General features: G+C 47.0%; 1 protein-coding gene across 2 annotated transcripts in view; it reads right to left on the bottom strand.

Annotated features, from left to right (window-relative positions):
* Positions 1 to 21,764, bottom strand: part of TGFA (transforming growth factor alpha) — a 51,157-nt gene that overhangs the window by 1,834 nt on the left and 27,559 nt on the right. The window contains exons 1-4 of one of the 2 annotated variants that reach the window (XM_069214205.1): positions 17,506 to 17,636; positions 7,479 to 7,593; positions 4,603 to 4,752; positions 980 to 1,089 (exon numbers count right to left, since the gene is read on the bottom strand). In XM_069214205.1, coding sequence (XP_069070306.1) covers positions 980 to 1,089; positions 4,603 to 4,752; positions 7,479 to 7,593; positions 17,506 to 17,596 — 466 coding nt within the window. In that variant the 5' untranslated portion in view covers positions 17,597 to 17,636. Of the gene's footprint in view, positions 1 to 979; positions 1,090 to 4,602; positions 4,753 to 7,478; positions 7,594 to 17,505; positions 17,637 to 21,764 lie in introns of those variants that run through there. The other variant, XM_069214204.1, reaches the window with a different exon arrangement.

Raw genomic sequence — 21,764 nt, 5'->3', positions numbered from 1 at the left:
ATGGTATTCTGGAGACCAGCATATCACTTTGTCTTTTAGAAATAAAACTACATTTTGAAACGCTCCTTTCAATTAAAATTTAAATATGCAAAAATTTCGATTTTTGCATGTGTCTTTGTTTGTGAATTTGCTTATTTGTTGTACACGTGTTTCTGTATTTTTTATTTTTTCGTATTTGTGGGTCAAATCATTTAAATAGCTCAGGTGGGGGTCACCGGCTTCCAGAAGTTATTCTGTGGAGGTCCTTCAAAGCCTAAAGTTAAGAACCACTGGTTTAGACCAGCCTCAAAAGGTGGGTTGGTTGCGCATGACGCAAACGTAAATACTTAATTCCAAAACACATACTACGAAGTATAGTTTTTTTTTTACATAATCCATAATCCGTTGATAAATTGGAAACTTCACGGACAAAATAGCTGTTGCAATCTTATCATCAGAATTATTTTGGTCATTAACTTTTTCCACAACACCCTTCTGCGCACTTAGCAGGAGGACCGATACAAAGACTTTACGGAAAAAGGGGGGGGGAGGGAGAAGAATAACTTTCGAGGGGGGAAAACCCTGTGTAATTACAACAAAAATATTTTTAAATGGATAAAGCTCACAAATAAGCTTTATAATATATAAATAAATACATAAATTACACATCCTGTCAAGGATGTTTACTACATTATTTACCAACTAAATGCTGATAACTTTTCCGAAACCTACCACTTCCATTGAAAGGGAAGAGAACTGCATGAAGTTGAGGAGGACGTCGTGACTGCCTCTGCCCCAGACTATGACCTTTTCAGAGACACTGACCTGTTGGGAAATCTGATTTCTCTGTAGACCAGTCCTCGTACGCTATCCAACACCCCGGAAGCCCCTAAACCCCACTGGAAAAGCCATCAAGGACCCCATAATCAACGGGAATGTCCTCGTGGTAGGAATAGCTCAGAAAACTTTTAGCAAGTGATTAGTCGTCTAGGAGACCTACCTGTTTCTGACTGGCAGCAGGAAGTCCCGCCTTTCAAAAGGCCTGATGGCTTTTCCTGCCGGCAGAGGAGGGCACGGCACCAGTTGCAATTTTTTCTGAGACTGCAGCAGCTGAAAACAAAACAAAGGCTTGTTTACACACGTTTACGAAAGTTGCCCATAAAACATTCTCTCGTCCAACAAATCGAATGGAACTAGTCAAACTTCACTGCCCTGCTCATTTATTCACTCATATTCCTATTTTAAGCAAATAGCAGTATGTACATTGATGCCTGCACCTTAACTGCCCAAGGCATGCTACAAGACTCCTGATGGGTCAGCTATTTCGGACTCAATAACTCTTTTCCAGGAGAGACTATCAAAGCCTGCTGTGCAGCAAAGGCACCTCTAGAACTGAATTTTAGAGCAGGGGAGGGGGTTCACACATTACACCAAGGCAAAACTGATGTGGCGACCTACACAGATCAATTTGGTGTGGGGGTGATGGGGCGTGGGCGCCAGAGAGAAAGAGAGAAATGTTACGTAACATGTTTAATTCTTTTTATCTCTTTACATATAACCACACATAAACTCGGTGTCAAATTAAAACATTTTAAACAAACAACGCTGCTTTGCAGTGAAAGGTAGTGGACAAATTATTGTGTGCGGAAAAGTGCAGTCTGTTTTTCTGTGTCGCCCCCTGGCACAGTCAACAACGGTGGTGGAAGTGGAGCAGGATAGACTGAGCTCGAGACCAGGCCCCATATGGACTCTCCCCTCTAGAGATGCATGGGTTGGGGGAGGGATAGCCACAGAGACAGGACCGGGGATGACGATGATGGTGACCCCATTTTTTCAGAAATTCTCACTGAACTTCGATTCCATATAGGGTCAGTAAGTTGCGTGCGGAAGTCAGTAACTTTGTTTTTTTTCCAGAGACAATCTCTATACCAGTTTTAAAGGATTATGGTTTAGAGATCAGGAAGCGAAAAACATCCATGATTGAAACATAGCACATTGCCGAGGATCGACTGCGAGCTAAAGACCTGTAATGATTAGAGGTGGGCGTAACTTGTGCAATTCAGTGTAGCGTAATCATGAGGAAATACTCAATAATTCTGCAAGATCCCGTATAATTATGTGAAAAGAGTACTTCTGTATTTCTTAGTGCAAAAATGCTCCCTCGCATCCAAAATGGGACTAGCAGTGATGCCACTGCAGAGATGATGCCACATGCCGTGTTCACAGAAGCCACAACAGAATGGTGCTCTTCTTTTACATAAGAATTTCCAGACTCTGGTACAACCCTACCAGCTTTTCAGAGTAATGAACAGTTAGAAAACCTCCCTTTTTCAAGACCATGTCAACATGCTGAGCGGCAGTACGCACGTGTGAGTTCAAGGGCAATAATGGATAATGTGCACGGCATGTCCAGTGCCTGATCAGGGAGCACTGATTAAGTTAGAGATCAGGGCTCAAGGACCACTGCTAATTAAAGTGTTCTCCTTGAAAACAGAGATTAAGCAATGTATACCACAAAAAATAATGCAATTTGTGAAAAAGGTAGTAAGCAATGATTTCTGGGCTGGGTTAGAAAGTAGAAGCATGATCTTGGTTGTGCCAGCTTGCGGCCATATTAAGTGTGCCTCCTATAGACGGTGCCCATTCACCCAATTCGTAAAAATACTGAATAAACAAAGACATATACAGAAAAAAGCAACTCAGCGAAAAATGAAAGCCCATGGACATCTCAGGAATGAACAGTGCTTTAAATTAAAATATAAAAGTGCTAGCCTCCCTATCCAGAGTACCTATTTGCTTCTTAAAAATAGCTGCTATTCTCACATTAAATATATTGTAGCAGTGCTAGGAAGTGAAGACACTTTCGATTTTAAATTAAAGGAGCACAGATACCCAGTACTAGACAGTACCTGCCAATAGCGGCTTGCATGCTCGGAAGGGGTGGGACGGCGTGGGGGGGGGGGAGATTATAAGGGGAGGGGTGGTTGGGGGAAAAAATAAGGGAGAAATAAATATATATATATATATATATATATATATATTTTTTAAATGTACCTTCTCCGACTTCGCGCTCCGATATGCTCTGCTGCTTCCTCGCTGGCTCTGCAGGCACAGGCTCCCAGCCTGCCTTGCGCGAAGCTTGACTCTGCTCGGAGCAGCGTCAGGATTGGCTTGGAGCACGCAGTGTGGATGCTCCGAGGCAGACTGGGAGCCTGTTGCTGGGCTGGAGAAAGCTCTGTGCGCATGTGTGTTAGGCCGGAACGAGACGGCAGGACAAACACACCTGCGCTTTGAGGGGCAGTGCACAAGTGCACGCCACTCCTGTGACCCCACCCCCTTTACCAGAAAACAATTGTAAACAAACAAACCTGGTAAAGGTTGTGCAGCTGCCGCTGCTGGCGGGGGGCAACACTCCTCTGCCCAAACGGAGGAGGAGCCGTCACTGGTACCTGCCTATTTAAAGCACTATGAATCAAACAATTTAGAACCCCTTTAAGGGGAGACAAGATTTCTCAACAGTTGGGTAAAGTCTGCGGCTTGGTGGTGTCCATAGCAGGAATGGTGTGAGGATTTTCGAGGACCTGGGTAAAACAGAATTTTATTTCCGGATCACACTGCCTCTGTTGCTTGGGTGCAAATTTGTGGGCAATCAGATGACCAAATGCATTCCTTCATATGCAAAGGCTCCATCTCGATGCAACAGAGGAACACTCACTTTTAATGAACAGGTGCACATTAGCACCCAAGCGATGGAGGCTTCACCCATGTAAGTGCCCGCTATGCCTATTGTGAGCCTTTTTTGACCTTCAACTCAATAACAATTTTTCCAACTACTAAGGAGCAGTAGACTCTCAAAATGTTTAAAAGGTGCTTTCCCAGCAAAGTACATAAACAATTGTCTGTAACACATCCCCAACAGTAGTCAAAGAATGAGCAATCGTCGTGACCTCTGCTTTGCAGTATGGATTGCCTTAACAAAAAAAAATCTCTACCACAGAAATTATCCTAATTAGAGCTGCAGCATCGACCTGGCTGATGGACATCTGCACTCTAACCTATGCACCTCCTCAGTGCTGGTCGATCAAGTGAAACATGTGAGTCCTAATGTACTCTGAGCTGTCAAGCTCGGGTATCCAAAGTGTTGGGACTCTGATTCTGTAATCAAAAGAATACCCTCCGGAGGAGTCAAGACCACCATCATAACACTGGTCCTATTAGCAAACGGACTATGTCAATATTGCATATACGACTTCCATAAATGCACTGTACACCAGCTAAATACAACTACTTCAAAATACTGCAGCTGCATTATGTTTGGCCCTCAGTGATGTGACAAGGGTGAAGGATCATTAGGTCATTGTACTGGTTCTCAGTTTAAAGGAGAATCACCTCTATCTCTAGTGTGAAAGAAGGGACATAGAGGTCCGGTTCAATTTTCTATTCTTCACACTATTGCATTGCGATCTCTGGCACTTTCCTGACCAGGTCACACTGGTGAGTAATGGAGATTGGCTTTCATGCCAAATACTTGGATTTGTGGAAGGTGTTGTAGAAGTTTGAAAAAACATTAATTGATTGTTTATTTTTGTTGCTTAATTTCACTAAATTTATTTAACCACTTACTGTATTAGCACGCAGGCCACGATGAGCAGCACGCAAGCTACCACTGACACCACCACCAACACGGTAATAGTTGTCTTCTTCTGATTGGCTGCCACAACAGCCAGGAGGTCGTAGTGCTCGCAGCGTGAGCCAATAAACCCAGGCCTGCACCTGTAGAGATGTGAGAACAAGTAGGTGAGTAGCGAAAGTGCATGTGCCACCACCCTCACGGTTTGTAGCTCTCCATACATATGTTCACAGGTTGGCATTAATATAGACTGCATAGACAGGACTGGCTCTGATGCAAGACATAACAAAAGGGCTACCACCAAATTGGCGTGCGTGACAACAAAGACAAAATGGCTGTGTGAGAGAGGTGAGTTACGATGTGGAAGAGAGAGTAAAGAAGGTGGAGAGAGCAGTTGAGAGACAAGCGGGTGGAGGAAAAGATCGAGGTGGGAGGGTGTGCCAGATGGAGGGTCTGACAGGGAGTGAGAGGAGGCAAGGGAAGGAGGCAGATGAGAGCGAGCACGGAGGGTAGGAGAGAGACTGCGGGAGAGACGAAGGAGTCACAAGTAGGAAGATAGAAAAGGGAGGCATAATAAGGGGATATGAATGAGAAAGAAGAAAAGGAGGAATTAGGGAAAACGGGGAAAGAAGAGTTGGGGAAAGATGATAGAGTGAAGGAAGTAATGAAGAGGGGGGGAAGATAAATTATAGAAACTGTATAGCAAAAGCTCAAAGCTGTTTGTGGCTTTCTCCTGCCTGGTACCCAGCAACACCCATGCCCTTTGGTGCTGCTGGCTAGTGCGACCAACAAGGACCCCTTCTGTTTCCCCCCAAGTGATCAACCTCCCACGACCTGTTGGGGAAGACAGCCTGGTTTGTGGCAGCCTATCAGGGTATAACCAGTCAGAATCTATGCCATGTCGTATGGTCTCACCTTTCCCTTCCACCATAATCGTGCACTAATTTTCCTGAAAAGTAGAAGCAAGACTCTTCTATAGGGACGTGTGTCAGCAGCGTTAGAGGCTAATCTGCAGGTAAACTGGATTGTGCACACACACCCCACAACATCTGAGGCACCGCAGGATCAAACAACGGCTATATATAGGGAGGAGGCGGCTGAATGTGAAAAGAGTTGTCCAGCTTGATTCCCAGTAACTCGTCATGGAGGCAACATCCGACACCACGCCTTCTAATGCATTCCCAGAAGGTTACCACCACTCCCTGCCCACACCCTCCCCCTTCTAGAAGCTAGACTTCAGTAGCTCAGACAGTCAAAGATCTTCTGCTGAGTAGGTCAGTATATGTGTGTGTACAGTCATCTTGTAAAAATGTGTATGTCTGTGAGTACAGTCATCTTGTTAAAATGTGTAGGAATGTGAAATAACAACTTTCATTTTAAGCACTGGAGTAGGGGCAAGTGTTACAATCAGCTATAGTTGTGATAGGAGGAGGGGCTACAACTAATGGGAAAATCTGGGTATTTGACACAAAGATTTTCCTACTTTTTTGGCTTAAAAACATAGGTTTTTATTCCACTTTGGAACGAAAGCTAATGGACAGCATATAGGTCTAGTCTACTAGAGAGTGCTGCTATCCGATTGCAAAAGAACTACTGTAGGCTTACCAAAGCTTATAAGGGCTTACAACTCACCCATTGCTTACCACTAGTTGGTTTTACTGTTGCTTGCTATTTAATGGATTTTCTTACCTCAGCTTGTCCATCTTGTGTTTGTCCCTCCCCTGCAGCGACGCCTCTTTCCCAGCTCTCTGACTGGCTGACTTCTAACCTTCTATTGTTCACTTTTAGGGAACTACTTTTTCTCTCAGCACTGCAAGAAAGAGCACGTTTTTTCCTGTTCTCTCCCTCTTGTCCTTCTGCCCTTCAACTACCAGGCCACCACACTGCTTCTCTTGTGTGTCAAAAACTCTGTCATGTGTGCTTCTTTCCCTCGAGGAATTCCGCTGTGCTCCATGGCGCTCTCTCCAACGTATTCCTTTCCCCCTTCCTCGTGTGCTTCTCTAACTTCCTCATGTGCTTCTCCCCTACCCTCGTGACTCGCCCCCACCCCCTCCTCCACACACACACACACACGGTCCTAGGATGTGAGGGGGTGGAAAAGTCCAAGTCAACTCGCCCGCCCCCAAAATGACAGTGGTCAATTTGTGCAGAGAAGATAGAGAGGAGGCCCGGGGTCCATGGTGGGAAAAGGACACAGTGGGTGGTGAGGAAGAGAAAAATATGTGATAGGGAGAGAAAGGGCTGCTGTGTACGATGGAGGACAGAAAAAGGGGATATGTGTTTATGTGTTCGGAAAAGAATAAGAGAGGTAAGAGAGGAAGGCTGATGTATGCTTTGGGGAAAGAGGGAGGGAAATAGAGAAGGGTCAGACTGGTGTGTGACCGAGGTGAGAGAGATAAGACACTCATTTGTCTGATGGAGAAGCGGAAGAGTAGATGTATGTGATGAAGTTAGAGAGAGAGAGAGACAGGAGAGTAAGGGTTGATTCGTGTGACGAAAAGGAATATGGACGATACAAGAGGAAAAGGCCTGATGTCGGTATGATAAGGAAGGTGCGAGGGAGAGAGAAAGGAAAAAAATCTCTTGTGTGTGTGATGGGGAAAGAGACTGGACAGAAGGGGATAACTGTGGCTGCCAAGTCAAAGTAGGGCAGAGTTAGGCAAGAAAGGAGTGATCTGTGAAAGGAGGCAAAAGGATAGTGTGCGGATGGAGGAGAGAGAGACAGCGAGGGGGAGAGTAAAGGGTGATGTGTGTGTCAAGGGGTAGGAGGGAGATAGAGGCACAGAATGAGTACACACATCCCTCACTGGTGTGCCACCATGGTTCTCACTGCCCTGCCACCAGCAGTTCCCAGGTCAGGGGTACTCACACACAAGATGCCACATTCTCCTGTACGATGAACCTGCACGTGCCATGCAAGCAGAAGCCTGTGTGCGACCCCGGGCAGTCATCGAAGTGAGACCGGACTGCAGCCACCACTGGAGCTTAAAGAAAGAAAACCAAAAAGATTAGGATTGGCTGTCTCCCCCGTGCTGCAATCACTAATGAGCCTGCTGCGGTACCACAGTGGCATGTTATAAATCCAACATCACGCAGCATGACCGGGCACAGCAAAACATGACTGAATGCAACAGTACATCAGACACTGCGACTGATAAGATGAAACTGACGTTTAATGAGCCCAAACGCCATAACATATCAAGAACCAACATATGAACTTCTATGACTATCCAGGGGATCAGCCTGAGAGATTTGTGTGACCAGGTATTTAAGACCCCAAACACTCTTCCCTTTCAAGAATACTTGGAAAGGTGGTCTGCAACCCCACCAGGTATGCGGAAGAAGACAGGCCCTGGCGTGAAGTCCTAGGTTGGACATCCACGGCTGTGTGAGTAATAACAGAGTTTGTCCCCTTTTTGTGTCAACACATGTAGCGTGCAGGGTGTGGAGCTAAGTCTGTCACCCTTCTGATGCCTGGATCTTCCGGTCGCCTGGACCGGGAGGTAATGGAGTATGTCACCGTTCTGTGCCTAGAGGTGCAGCCTGTCTGAATGTGTGGGAAATAAAGTCTGCCACCCTTCTGTGACTGCGTTCCTGTACCTCCAAGCAGGCTGCATGTACAGTCTGTCGCCCTTTCGTGGATGAAGGTAGATCTTGCTTGGGTGTGTGGGTAATAACAAAGTCTGCCTGTCTGCTGTAGCTACACGAATCCCTAGAGTTTAGGTAGTAATACAGCCGGTCACCCTTGTGTAGCTGCAGATACCACCTCCCTTGAAAGGTGAGAAATAATAACCTGTCACCTTCTTGTGCTGTTTCTACAATCTCTCTGGATGCCTAAGTAACAGTCAGTAAGCAGTGTGGCTGTAGTTATTGCCTGCTTAGGAGTTGGAGCAACAGCACATGCAAGTAAAATTTTGCACGTGATTTGGCTACACAAGTGTCCGTGTGTTACCTGTCTTAGGGTGTGTTTCCCTGAAACAGTGTTTGCCTCCTGTCGAAATGTCTGCGTATTCTATGGCCCAATGTGCATCTCACTGTCCCAGGGTCAATTTTCCTACTGCAAATTTCCACCTCTCAGTATGCTCCAATCCTCAGCCACATTGTAAGAATGGGGGCTGGACCTTTAACAACAGCCAGGATTTGGGGCCCCAGACCAGGAACATTCTCAGTATTATGTGTTCGGCTTGAAATGCGATTTCCCCGGCCATGTTAGACCAAATTACCTTCTAGGGTCAAGTGCTTCCTGGGGTAGGGAACGAGATTTCTAGAGCGAGCCTTTTCCACTGGATCACTGCAAGCTGTGACCTTTCCTTGGCCAAGTTAGACCAAATGACCTTCCAGGGACAAGGGCTTCTTGAGGTAGAGAACGAGCATTCGAGAGCGAGCCTTACCATTGGAGCACAGCAAGCTGCGATACAGCGGACACAGCACCTTTTGTGCGAGCTCTCAGCTGCAAGGTTTTTCTGTTAATGGTCACTCAGTGACAGAAGTGCACAATGTCACTGCGCCCGCAGAGTCACAACAGGCTTACCGCTCTGGGAAACAGCCGAGGTCTTAAAGTGCGTGGCCTAGTCACTAGCTCTCAAACCTCGCTTTTTATGTGAAACATCTGATCTGGATTTTCCAGGAATACTGCTCCCCTAACGAAAATTAGAGAAGGTACGACCGACTCACGTGCAGCGCGGTTGGCCTCATGCCCTGTAATGAGTTTTCCGTCCACCGTGGGGTTTCCTTTCCACCAGAGAAGCTCCGCAGCTTGACTGAGGCACAATGAGGCCTCTCAAGAAGGGAGCTTTTTTAACTCGGCATTTAGCCAGGTGTAGTGGTTTGCGACCAGGTTCCAACATTAGGAAGTGAGGGGCTAGGAACCGGACCCGCAGCTACCGAAGACTGAACTCACAGCCCTTTACAACTTGACAAGAGGCTGAAGATTGGACTCAGCTTCTAAGAACCTCATGAAGGAGTGAAGACTGAACCTGACGCTTCCTACAGCCCGACCATGGCCTGGGAACTGAACTCCCTGCTTCCTGTGACACTGGACTCACAACAGCCACCTACAAATCGCTGAAAGGCTTATGACTTAATTCATAGCTTTCAACAATACAAAGAGGAGCTAATTACTGGACTCGCCTTTTCTAACAACCTCATAAGGGGTGAAGACTGGAAATGACTTCCCACAACCAGATAATGGGCCTGGAACTAGACCGTCAGATTCCTGTGACCGGTAAGGTGCTGGAGTAGTACTCTTATAACCCAAGAGCAGCTGAAGGCTGAGCTCATAGGGTAAACCAACCTAAAGATCTGCAGGTTACTTTCAGACTTTTACAGTAACACATGATCCCATCTGAGAAGCTCCCTGACCTTTGAGGTCACTTTTCCCCAGCCTCTCCTGAGCCTTCCGCAAGCACTCACAGTGCTGTCCAGCCTCCCACGCTCCCGTACTCTCAGCTGTGCCCTGCCTACGTCCACAGAAGGTTTCCCGCTACCCAGCCTTCCCGCCTCCCCAGCAGGCCCTGCCCACTTGCCAGCAAATTTAATGCCAGTCGCAGTGCTGAAGGCGCACCAAATGCAAGCCCATCTGTGCCAGTATCTCTGGTCCTCGTACCATTCACAGCTACTCCTCAAGGAACTCCTGGACCTCAACACCAGATCGAATAACAACTGCTGTTTTTGGACCTCCCCATGCTCAATGAAGCGACCTTTCAGCTGCATTCAGTGTCGTTTCTCCTGAGACTTACACCAGACATCGGTCACCTATTCCCACAGAGCATCCACACCGAAGACCACAACAAACCCCCAACCTCTCCAGTGCTTCCTGCTCAACACTCGCCCACTATGCAAACAAGCAATGGAAATCTGGGATACCATCACCCCTTTAGACCCAGACATCGCGTTCATGACCGAAACATGGATGACCCCCTCCTTGGTCCTTGACATTGCTATAACCACCCCGGCCGGATACAAGATGCTTCACTGAAACTGCATCACCAAGCACAGCAGGGACATTGCCACCATCTTCAAAGAATCCATCCTCTGCACTGGCGACGACCAAACGCCCCTCATAGAACACCGCAACTTCCAAATCTAGACTGATGCCAATGCCACAAGAAGAGGCACCCTACTATACAGACCCTGGGGCCCTCGACCAGCCTTCAGCAAAGCCATCACCAACCTTATCGCTCCTCTCGCCATTGACTCCGAACATTACCTCCTACTTAGCGACCTCAACTTCCACCTCGTCTATACCAACAACACCAACTCCACCACCCTCCTGGAGTACCTGTACAATATCGGTCTCACCCAACTGGTCAACAAACCCACCCACAAAGCAGGACACACGCTCAATGCAATCTTTACATCCAGCAACCGGATCTCATTCACTCATGTTTCAGACCCCACATGGTCAGACCACCACATCATCCACGATGTTCGTCACCCCACTGCCAAATACTGAAGCGCCCGCCGCAGCTGGAGCAACATAACCGAAGACCTTTGGATACAAACCCTACATGCTTCACAGCCAGCATCCACAACTGACCTCAGCCAGGCAGTAAAGAACTTTGCCAACTGGATCACCAACTGAGCCAACAAAATCGCTCCTCTAAAATTGGCCAAATCCAACAACGTCCCCAAGCGAGCCAGCTGGTACACCTTGGAGCTAAAAATAAAAATAAAAAACAAACGCAGCTGCCAGCAATTCAAGAAAAAGTGCTGATCAACCAAAGATCCATCCGACAGAATGGCTTTCAACTACCACAATCACTTCAAAGCAACCAAGAAAGCAGCAACTGTCACCCGCATCAACACCACAGCCAAACACTCCCAGGAACTCTTCAAAATCAGCAACAAATTTGCCAACCTAACAGTCATAGAAACCACCATTCACCCCTTACAGGAACTCTGTGACTCCCTATCCAACTGCTTTCACAGCAAAATTGCCCCCCATCTACAACAACTTCGACCCCCCAACTCAACACCACCGATCTGAATTGCCTGCTGCAAGCAGCAGCCTCAATCCACATTGACCTCTTGGACCCCAGCCACCACACAAGCCACTGCCAGCATCATGGCTTCCACTCAATCAGGGACACCGATCGACCCCTAACCCCACTGCCTCTAAAACGCTGAGGCCGGGGCAATCAGCCCAGTTCTAGCCAACATCCTCAACACCTCCATATCCAGGGCCTCCTTCCCAGACATCTGGAAACATGCACAGAACACCCCACTCCTTAAGACGCCCTCAGCAAAACCTAACAACCTCAAAAACTGGAGACCCATCTCCCTGCTACCATACCCTGACAAGGTCATTGAAAAAGTCATCAACCAACAGCTCATGGAACACCTAGAAAGAAACCAACTACTGGACTACTCACAATTGGAGTTTCAGGCCAACCACAGCACAGAGACCGTGCAGGTCACAGCCATGGACGACATCAGAACCCCCCTCGACCAGGAACAAAAAGTGGCACTTATCCTGCTAGACCTTTCCGCTGCTTTTGACACTGTCTCCCACCACACACCTCTCAGGAGTCTTCACCACATCAGCATTCAACATAACGCCCTGAAGTGGGTTGCCTCCTTCCTCACAGGATGCATGCAAAGCATCTGCATCCCACCCTTCACCTCTGCACCCAAAACCATCTCCTGCAGCGTACCCCAGGGATCCTCCCTCAGCCCCACCCTCTTCAACATCTGCATGACCCTCTTGCCAACATCATCAGATCCCACAACATCACTATACTCTCCTACGCTGACGACACCCAGCTAATAGTCTTCCTCACCAAGGACCCTAACAAGGTCAAAACCAACTTCCACAACGCCATGAATGACATAGCTGCATGGGTGAAGGGTAACTGCCTCAAGCTCAACATCAACAAGACAAAAGTCCTGATCTTAGGATAAAAACCCCAACATATGGGACCACAGCTGGTGGCCAGAGCAACTCGGACCCCCACCAGCCCCGTTGGACCACACTTGCAACCTCACCATCATCACAGACAGTCAACTCTAGCTGAAACGTCAAGTTGACTCGGTGGCCTCCTCCTGCTTCCGCATACTCCGGATGCTCTAAAGCATTTTCAAGTGGATCCAGACTAGTGAAAGAAAAACAATCATGCACGCACTCATCACTAGCCACATCAACTACAGCAATGCTGGTCTCCCCTCCCAGCTACTCATGAGACTGCAGTCCATGCACAATGCCGCGGCCAGACTCATCTTGGATCTCCCCAGATGCGCCAGCACCAATCCTCACCTCAGAGCCCTTCACTGCCTCCTGGTCCAAAAGAGGTTACAATTCAAGATCCTCACGCTGGCCTTCAAAGCACAACACAGTCAAGGCCGGTAGTACCTCAACCACATACTAAATATTCACACCTCAGCAAGACAGCTTCACTCCACCTCGCACACGTCCCTCGCATCCATTGCTTTCATTGTGGCAGCTGCTCCTTCTTCTACTTTGCTGTCAAATCCTGGAACAACCTACCCCTACACCTCAGGATGGCCTCCTCCCTGGGTGTGTTCAGGAAACAACTCAATACATGGCTCTTTGACTGAGACATGGCTTCCCCGTCGCCCAGAAACCCGTAAGGGTGACAGTGTTGTGGTTCTCTGATTGGATGGACTGCACGAGGCGTGGAAAGGGACTCAGTAGCCAATTGGCATTCCTAAGGTAGGCAGTGTGGACCCATGACTTACTGCTAATATAGGCACAAGTTGGGGCTGTTATAGCACCAGACTGTATTAGAAGCTTAGCAAATTTTTTTACTGAAAGCCAGGGCAGCGGTAGATGGCGACTACTTGCCATCTCACTGACTTGATGCCCTTAAGTGGAGGAAGGGGGAAGAACTATACCTGCGTATCTTCAATAAGTTGTGTGGGGCCGTGGCTCTGTCTATAGGTCACTCCTGGTTCAAGAGATGCGAGGCCTGGGAACGGAAGTTGTGCCCGAGCTCAGTGATGTCGGTGCTAGACCGCATCACAGAATGAAGGATTTGCAAGCCTAGTGCGCCATTTTTTTTTTTGTGTGGGCGCCATTTTGGCAATATTCGGATATGGCTCTAGGATCTTGCTGACGAACAATTGCAAATGATTTAAAGAGTAGCCACCATCTCAATAACATTGTTTGCTTATTTTCATTCTGTGTTTTTCCCTTGCGAGTGGAGTTGAAGGATCGAGGCAGGTGGGGTCTTAAGCTTCTGACATGTTTGCGTGGCGGAAGAATGACCTGAGGGTGGAGGGGGCAGGCAATACAAAGTCTGGTTTGTGGAAGATTTCTCCATCAAAAGGACTGTTTATGTAACAAAGTTTTTTGTTTGGAATAAAACACGTCTCTTGTTAACCGACCAATGGGTGTGATGCTTGTTATTTGCTCCTCTTGGGGGGTAGGAGAGTTTGAGGGACGCATGCCTGGTCTGAGTTAACACTTACATCAACTTGCACTTGCAGCAACTGCCCCTGCTAATAAATGTGCAAGCGGTTATAGCATGCTCAATGCTGGAGCAAAAGCTGCTTACGCGTTATTGTCATGTATTTACTTGTAGGTGTTAACCAGGAGAATATGCGCCCTATTGAGGGCGCAACAGGCATTTGTGTCTATTTTCTGCACCATTGTTTAAATGTGCGTGCAAGAAAAAAAAAAATAGTTATTTTATTAAGACTTGACAGAGTTCCCAAAGCAGGGTTAACTCTAAAATTAAGAAAGACTAAGTGGTAGCCGGTGGCATTGACTGGAAGGGGACAAAATACAAGAGCTGGGAGGGGGCGTAACGGTACACGTGACTTTTCTGCACGATGGCCCAAGCGGTTTAGCGGGATGGGGATTCAGGGATAACATGTTTTGAAGGGCCTTCCAGTGGGAGACTTGTTCACTCCTAGTTAATATTAGATGAAAGTGAGAGCAGAGAGCACAGTCCAACTCTGCTAACCACAAGCCGACTAGACTCAAAAGGAAATTTACAGAATATTTAACGTGCTGGTGTTGCTGAAAGGCCTTCAGGGGTGGGGTTAAGTCAGTTAACTAACAAGCACTAAGAGCCAGACTAAGACAAAAGCAGGCTAGAACTCCTTGTGTAATCGTGATGTGACACGTTTCGCAGAACATTGTTTTGGAAGTACCTGGCTGGCTGGCTTTGAAAATAAGTGACCAATGGGCAAGGTGGAAATTTCGCTTGCAGACACGGAGGGAGCTTGCTATAACACTGACAAACGTAGCCCACCTTGGCTACTACAAGACATACATATGTTGGCACAAAATACCAGGCCACATTTTTTTTTGGGCTACCCCTTATGGCACCACCCAACTTCCTTATTCCAAACGAAGGCATAATGCAGAATTATAGGAGTCTTCCTTCAGAATGTGATGAGGGCCGCCTAAGATCCCCCTATCTCGTGAGTACTCATATAATTTAGGTGGAGTAGGGGCTGCTAGGATAGGGTGACCAGATTTTTTAAAGAAAAAACCGGGACAGGTTAGACATAAAAGTAGGACTAAAGCCTTTAGTCTCACTTTTCTATCTGGCCTGCCGCGCGCATGTATGTGTGTGTGTATATATATATATATATATGTACACATACACAAGCACGCACGCGCGAGCGCAGGCAGCAGGAGTATTTAAGACTCTAGAGGTGCATGTGAAAGGAGAGCATACCTTTCACTTGTGATACGCAGGTTGACCTGACCTTTGTCGCAAAAACCGGGACATTTAGGTAAAATGAACAAAAGCGTCGGGTCACCGGGACAGTCCTCGCAAAACCGGGTCTGTCCGGGGAAATCCGGGACGTCTGGTCACCCTACCCTTGGAGGATTGGGGTGGGGGGGGGGGGGGTGGAGGAGGGGGGAGCTGCGCTGCGCGGGCCTGTTTTCCAAGCCTCCTGGTAAAAACGTGCATCGGGCCCGGTGGAGCCAAAAACGATGTCAATTCTGAAGACAAGGAGAAGTGATCACAGAGTAACATGGGTAAATCTGGAGACCTGGGAGCACCAGCTGCAACGGACATGACTTAAGCAGCCTGCAGAGGCCCTGGTGGCCACTTGCTGCCACCGTGTGGACTATGATTCTCTGCAATTCTAGCAGACCGCCCAACCTCAGGGTGAACTGTGCGGACTGGTTGGCTCTATGTTGGCAGTGAGATCACAAGTGTGCAGTACACTCTCTGAACACACACTCATTACTTCCCCCTCTTTCATCCGCAGCGGCTGGAACTTCAGAAGCCTGCGGCCCAGAATGGAGGTCTTATGTCCCATGCCAGGAACCGTATTGACAGACTTGGCTCTTCCAAGCGGTACAACCACCCTCTTCGACGCCGCCGTTGGGCAAACAAGGTCGAGTGAGAGGTGCCCCTTCCATGGGCTTTGAGGCGGCAGGCCGTGGACCCGCGGACAAATCTGGTCCTTGTTCGCAGGCCAGCCTGCCAGACCATGCATCACCTGAAAGGACAGGCCCTTACACATGGACATTCGTGGCGACCCAGCTTCGACACGCGGCGCCGGCGCCAGCTGAGTGTTGACTTATTTGGTGCTGCTCCTTTTGGCTTCGATTTAAAGTCCCCCACCCCCATTCATAAATAAACCTCAATTCAACAGATTCTATGAGGGCATCTTGGCAGTGAGCTTCATATTCCATGGCCTCTCGGCCTTAACCGGTCCCTAAACGTCATTTTAGCTGGAGAAGTGGGCAACCGCTTTGTGGGATGTTGTCATTCCTGAAACGGAAAAACTGTGAAAGGAGGCGCTAGATTAAAAACAAAAAACGAGCCTTTATGAAAACAGTGTGTGGTGTCACTAGAAAGAAGTGCATGGCCAAAGGGGAAGGAACCCAGATTATTTAAATTATATTCACCCCTGCAGGTCCCACTCTCGTCCACCAGGGGCGTAACTCAGGCCCCTGCAGCGCAGGTGGGTGGGGAGCCACAACCCTTCAGGGGGACCCCTACTCTTGAGTGGGATCCTATGCAGCCCAAGGGCAATTAATATTTATGAACTATAGGGGAACCAGGAAGCCCTAGCCGCATTCTGCAGGGGTGGGGGGGGGGAGGGGCATATTTTTGCTTCACACCACCTTCGTCCACTACAAAGCAGCACAGAATATTTGGATACAGCAACAAGTTGCAACAGTGACGACTGTTAGGTAGACTGTCCAGTTTCATTCAGGGCGTGGTTTGAAGGGATAGTAGACCCCAAAAGTCATAGATGGGATATGAAAAAAGTAGAAGCCAACTAATGTAAATTCCGTGCACTTTTAACTATTATTTTCTCTGTCATACTGTGAAGCACTGAGCACACCTTTAAAGCACTTCTCTGTTCACACATGCAACACCAAAACACTTAATAGGCCTCGATGTAAGTACGGCACCCTTCTCACTAAGCACTTCTCCGGGTGTAGCCTTATATATGTATAACTGACTCTGCCCAGGCCTACAGGCCCTGGAGAGGTTCGGGTCGGACCTTGGGCTGCTCAAATCTCCCAATTATCCTTAAGGAAAGTCTGCGTCGAGGAAGCAGTGCCATTTGTAACTGCTTCAGCCAAAGATTTCCATATATTTTGTGCTAATTGTGATAAGGTATGTCAAAAAGGATGAAGAAGCCAGGAGGACTAGACGTGCGACTCGTGGTTGCTTAGATCTGAAACCCCCTCCAATAAAATTGTATTATGCACAGACGTTTGTGAATTACGCTCATTGTGCGGAGGATTCTCACTCCCTAGACCCATGTATCTTAAGCAATGTTACAAGTGACGAATACAGCTTTCGCCTCAAAAGCCCTTCGTGTCACGTTAAACTTGGCTGCCTACCAGTTAATTACTTGGAAGCCTCTCCTGGGAGTTCACTTTCGAGGAGCAGCAAACTCCAAAGCAAACAGATTGCGTGACGGGAGTGAGGAAGGGAGGATATATTTACCTGTATGCCTGCGGATCAAAGGGCAACCGCTAACATCAAAGCGCGACGCCATATTGCGGGGACACAACCTGTTCTTTACACAGATGTCCATAAAACCCGGACAGTGACCCGCCTTCCTTGCTCGACCCCGCCAGCTGCCTGCGCCCCCTGAGACGTTAGGACTTCAAGGGCCAGGTGTGCATGAAAGGCAGGCGTCTATCTATGTGTGCTTCGGCTTCCGCTCGAACCGGAAGTGAAACACTGAATTGGCCCCTTGGAAGCCTAAGGTGCTGCAGAGTCAGCGTGAATAAACAGAGCTCTGCATGGGGTATTTTATAATTCACGACTTGGTGACGAGGGCACAGCTGTCACAGCCAAGCAGTGATACCAACTCCAAAGAGGACTTTCTCAAACAGGTAACAGAGCAGACCATTGCCTGGATTAGTGTGAAAAGCTCCGTTGGTACGTCAATGTTCATGTCCTATTAAAAAAATCGTGCTAATAGGCTTTCCAGCGCAAGCATCTCATTTTTTTCAAAGATGATTTCGAGTAACCATTAAATCTCGAGCATACATGAAACTCACTTCTGGAAGATTTACAACTATAAAAGCATGGATACTTTGTCCCGAACGTAGGCCTCCACACTTAAGGACATCCAGAGTTAATGATATATATATATATATATATGTACATACACACACATATATACACATAAACTTGGCGCACCCCCTTCATGACCACAACTGGGAATTCGTACATTGACTGGCATTGTAGTGTAGTAGTAACAAGGACTTGGTTACATTATACTCACCACTAAAACCTAACAACGACGATGTGGCTCTCCACGTAACAAAAAAAAGAGAAGGACCGCGAGAAGGAAAGTTGCAGTGCTTAACCTAATGCTTAAATGTTTGAGGGGGGTCGGGTTGTGCCACAGACGAAAAGACTGCCTCCTAACCTTGGCATGCCTTGCAAGCTTTTTAAGCAGCTTGGCTCGGAGTGAAATTTCAGGATGAGGTCTCACTTATGCCAGCACTCTGTTTAGGCGGAAGATTCCCGAATCATTTACCTATTTTACCTTCCCGTGCCTATTAAAAGCCCCTGGGTCACAGCATCACTTCTAGACCAATCTTATATGTTTTCAATGTAGAATAGTTTTGTTCCTTGGCCTCCATTGAGCTGTTCTCGTTTGTTGAACTGCCTGTCACCACAGAGCAGAGGACTGGTGTTTAGTGTTAGAGCTTCGGAACTGCAACCAAAGTCTCTAGCACACAGGAGGAAGGCAAGGAAGAAAGATGTGCTCCTACTACTACAGCAGTAATACAACTACAGTTGATGATTGACCACTGAACTATCGCACCAGTTTCATCTGCCCCGCCGCACCGATGAAGCACATTCTATGGCACACTTCCACACTGCACACGTGTTTTGCCACCACAAAGCTTGGAAGAAAGACTCAAAAGGCTACCAGGGACCCCATCTATTCTGGCTTGTGGGCAGGGCCAAGTAAGAGAGAGAGAGTGGACGTGGCAATTACAGATTCATAGGAGGTGATGGGGAGACATACAAGAGGATAGAGGCGAATACACGAAGGTTTCGTGGTGACCCGGCCTGTAAAGAGAAGGACAGATTTTGAGGAAGACTAACCGAATTGCAATACCGAATGAACAAGAAGGGCTTAGGGGAAATTCCAACCTCCAAAGACTGTGGCTTTGTTATATGTCCACACTTTTTCACTCAGGTGATGTTATAGCCTCAGGGATTTTTCGGCAGCCTTCAGGACAAGTAAACCGAGTGCGTAGGGTCACAGCAGAACCTGCGATCCCAATGTGGAACGTCTCATCTGAGCGGTGAGCTGACCTTGCATTATTCTTTTTGCATTTTTTTTAAATACAGCGTGAGTTCGACGCGAAGGTATTGGAGCACTATACATGAACACCAGTTACATTAAACACGGTCACATTTATTTATTAGGCCCCGGGAGATTAAATGATTTACTCACAGGATGCTCAGTCAGTTCCAAAGTCGGCAGCTCTAGCCGTGACGTCACATCCTCTCTCCTCACTGGTTTCTGCCCGTGGAGGGTTGCCCTCACCCTCTGCCGTCGCACTCCAGGCGCAAGGCTGCTACGTTGAGGTCACGAGCGTGTGTAGGTGGCCGTTGCCTAATCCCGGGCGTTGTGCAGGTATTGAGTAACAGTGACGCCATCTTGCTTCTGGAGTTTTAGGGGCTTAGAAGTAAAACCACTGCTTAAATCAAATTAGTTATCAACGCTTGGCGGCTGACTGGCTTCCTACAGAGGGGTGGTATTTGGCCTACTGCCACACCATGGGGATGCTGCGATGATTTAGGCCATTCAGCTACGCAGACCATGCCTACCAACCGCGTACATGGCGTTCCGCGGAGCGCAGTGGATGCCCAGCCTTCTAAGTCACGCATTTGATTTGTCTCGTGTGCCGGAACGGTATGGGCCCCACCTGCAAAACTGGGCCCTGCACATAGATAGGTGGAAAAGATGGACACCTCACACAGGCATCCCCTATCTTTAGTAACAACAGATATGGATCTCCCCTTCAACCTCTGTTTATTTTACCGATTTTATATCAGCCCTGTGTCTCAACTAGACATGTGATCAGCGTTGTCCCAAACCTGCTGGCCGTCAGAAGCCACCGCCCTGTCGGGAAACCTCCTGCATTCCCAATGGGCTGGTCTCTCTGCCGTCCAACTACAGAGTGACTCAAAATAAGAGTGGAGTATGATCTCCTGCAGCTATTTCCTTAACCCTCCAACCCCCGCAGCCGCCAGCTGTAAACACTTCAGCGATTATTTTGTTTTTACAGTAAAACTACACCCACACGACCCAAGAGAGCGTCTAGAGTCTTTACAGTGCCTGACACACGTTGGGCACATGCTAATTTCCCGTTTCCGAACCCTAACACTTTGGCCATTCTAGGGGGCCCAGGTGTCCCATGAGGATCAATCGGTAAACAGCCGATGGGGTGTTTTCCAACGAACTCTAGATTAAACCCATGCTTGGGTACAGCCTGCGTTATCCATTAACAGTTTAACATTTAGCATTGGCTGCCAGCATTGGCTTTGCCAATGCTTTTTTATTTCGTCATGATATTTGTAAAACATCATTGTTGGTAGAGTTGTTGAACTTTTGCAAATATTAAAACATATATATGTCTAAAATCAAAAATATGTTTTGGTCTCAAAAAGCACACATTGTCACAGTAGCCACTTGTACTGCAGGAAAATACTTTAAGGGAGTATGAGCTCCTTGTGGAAGAGTAGAATGGTGTCACTCACAGTGAAACCAGCCAGTGGCAAACACAGGGTCACCCACTGCCCCAAGCTACATTTACCAGTGGGTGGAAAAAAATGTGAATGGCAACAACAGACCATTGGGTGAAGAAGGTTGGCTGAAAGTTACTATAAGTATATTATAGCTAAGATTTTAGTAAAGTCAAAAGAGGTTGGCTGGCAGTGCCAGATTAAAACCTGTGGAGGCCCCTAAGTAGACAACATTTTGCCCCTCTCACAAATTATTTCCTAATACGTTTTTAATTTCACCAACCAACAATTTTAATAAAACAATTTTATTACACAATACTAAACATAACACATACTAGTTTGAACTATTTTTTTTTACAAGTTTGATAAAAGGTGAGCCTTTAAGAGACAAACTGTTGTGTGAAGTTGATGTCTATGGTTTTTGTACTTTAAGTTGTTAATGGGTACATTACATTAATACAGTATTTTCTCTATAGATTCTTTAATGTAAAGTTTTCAGTTTCTTTGAGTTGATTCATTTTTTCTATCTTTTGTAAACAATTTAAGAAAGATTGATTGTCATTTTCTTTCAAGATCAAATCACTATTATTTTGATCCGTTGTCGCCGTGCCCCTAAAAGGAGTGGGGCCCATAGGCCAGAGCCTACTTTGCCTATTTGGTAATCTAGCACTGTTGGCTAGTGCCAAACCTAAAAATTATGCTAGGAACAACCAGAAAACACTTTAGGCCTTTCAAGGGGCATCAAAAGTACTATATAAATACAAAAATACACATCAAACTAGGAATATACGTGCATTTAATATAAACTGAACTGATTTCCAAATAAACTAATTTACAAAAATAATTGGTAACGGATTTGGCCTTCCTAGACTTACATTGGACACCTCTGCTGTAGACAAGAATACACATACAATATGAATGTATATATAATTAAACTAAATGGATTTTATTTATATGATCATTGGTTATCCTGAATATTTGGT

Source organism: Pleurodeles waltl, chromosome 11, assembly GCF_031143425.1.
Source record: "Pleurodeles waltl isolate 20211129_DDA chromosome 11, aPleWal1.hap1.20221129, whole genome shotgun sequence".
NCBI classification, from domain to species: Eukaryota; Metazoa; Chordata; class Amphibia; order Caudata; family Salamandridae; genus Pleurodeles; species Pleurodeles waltl.
This window is presented reverse-complemented; position numbering and strand designations above follow the sequence as displayed.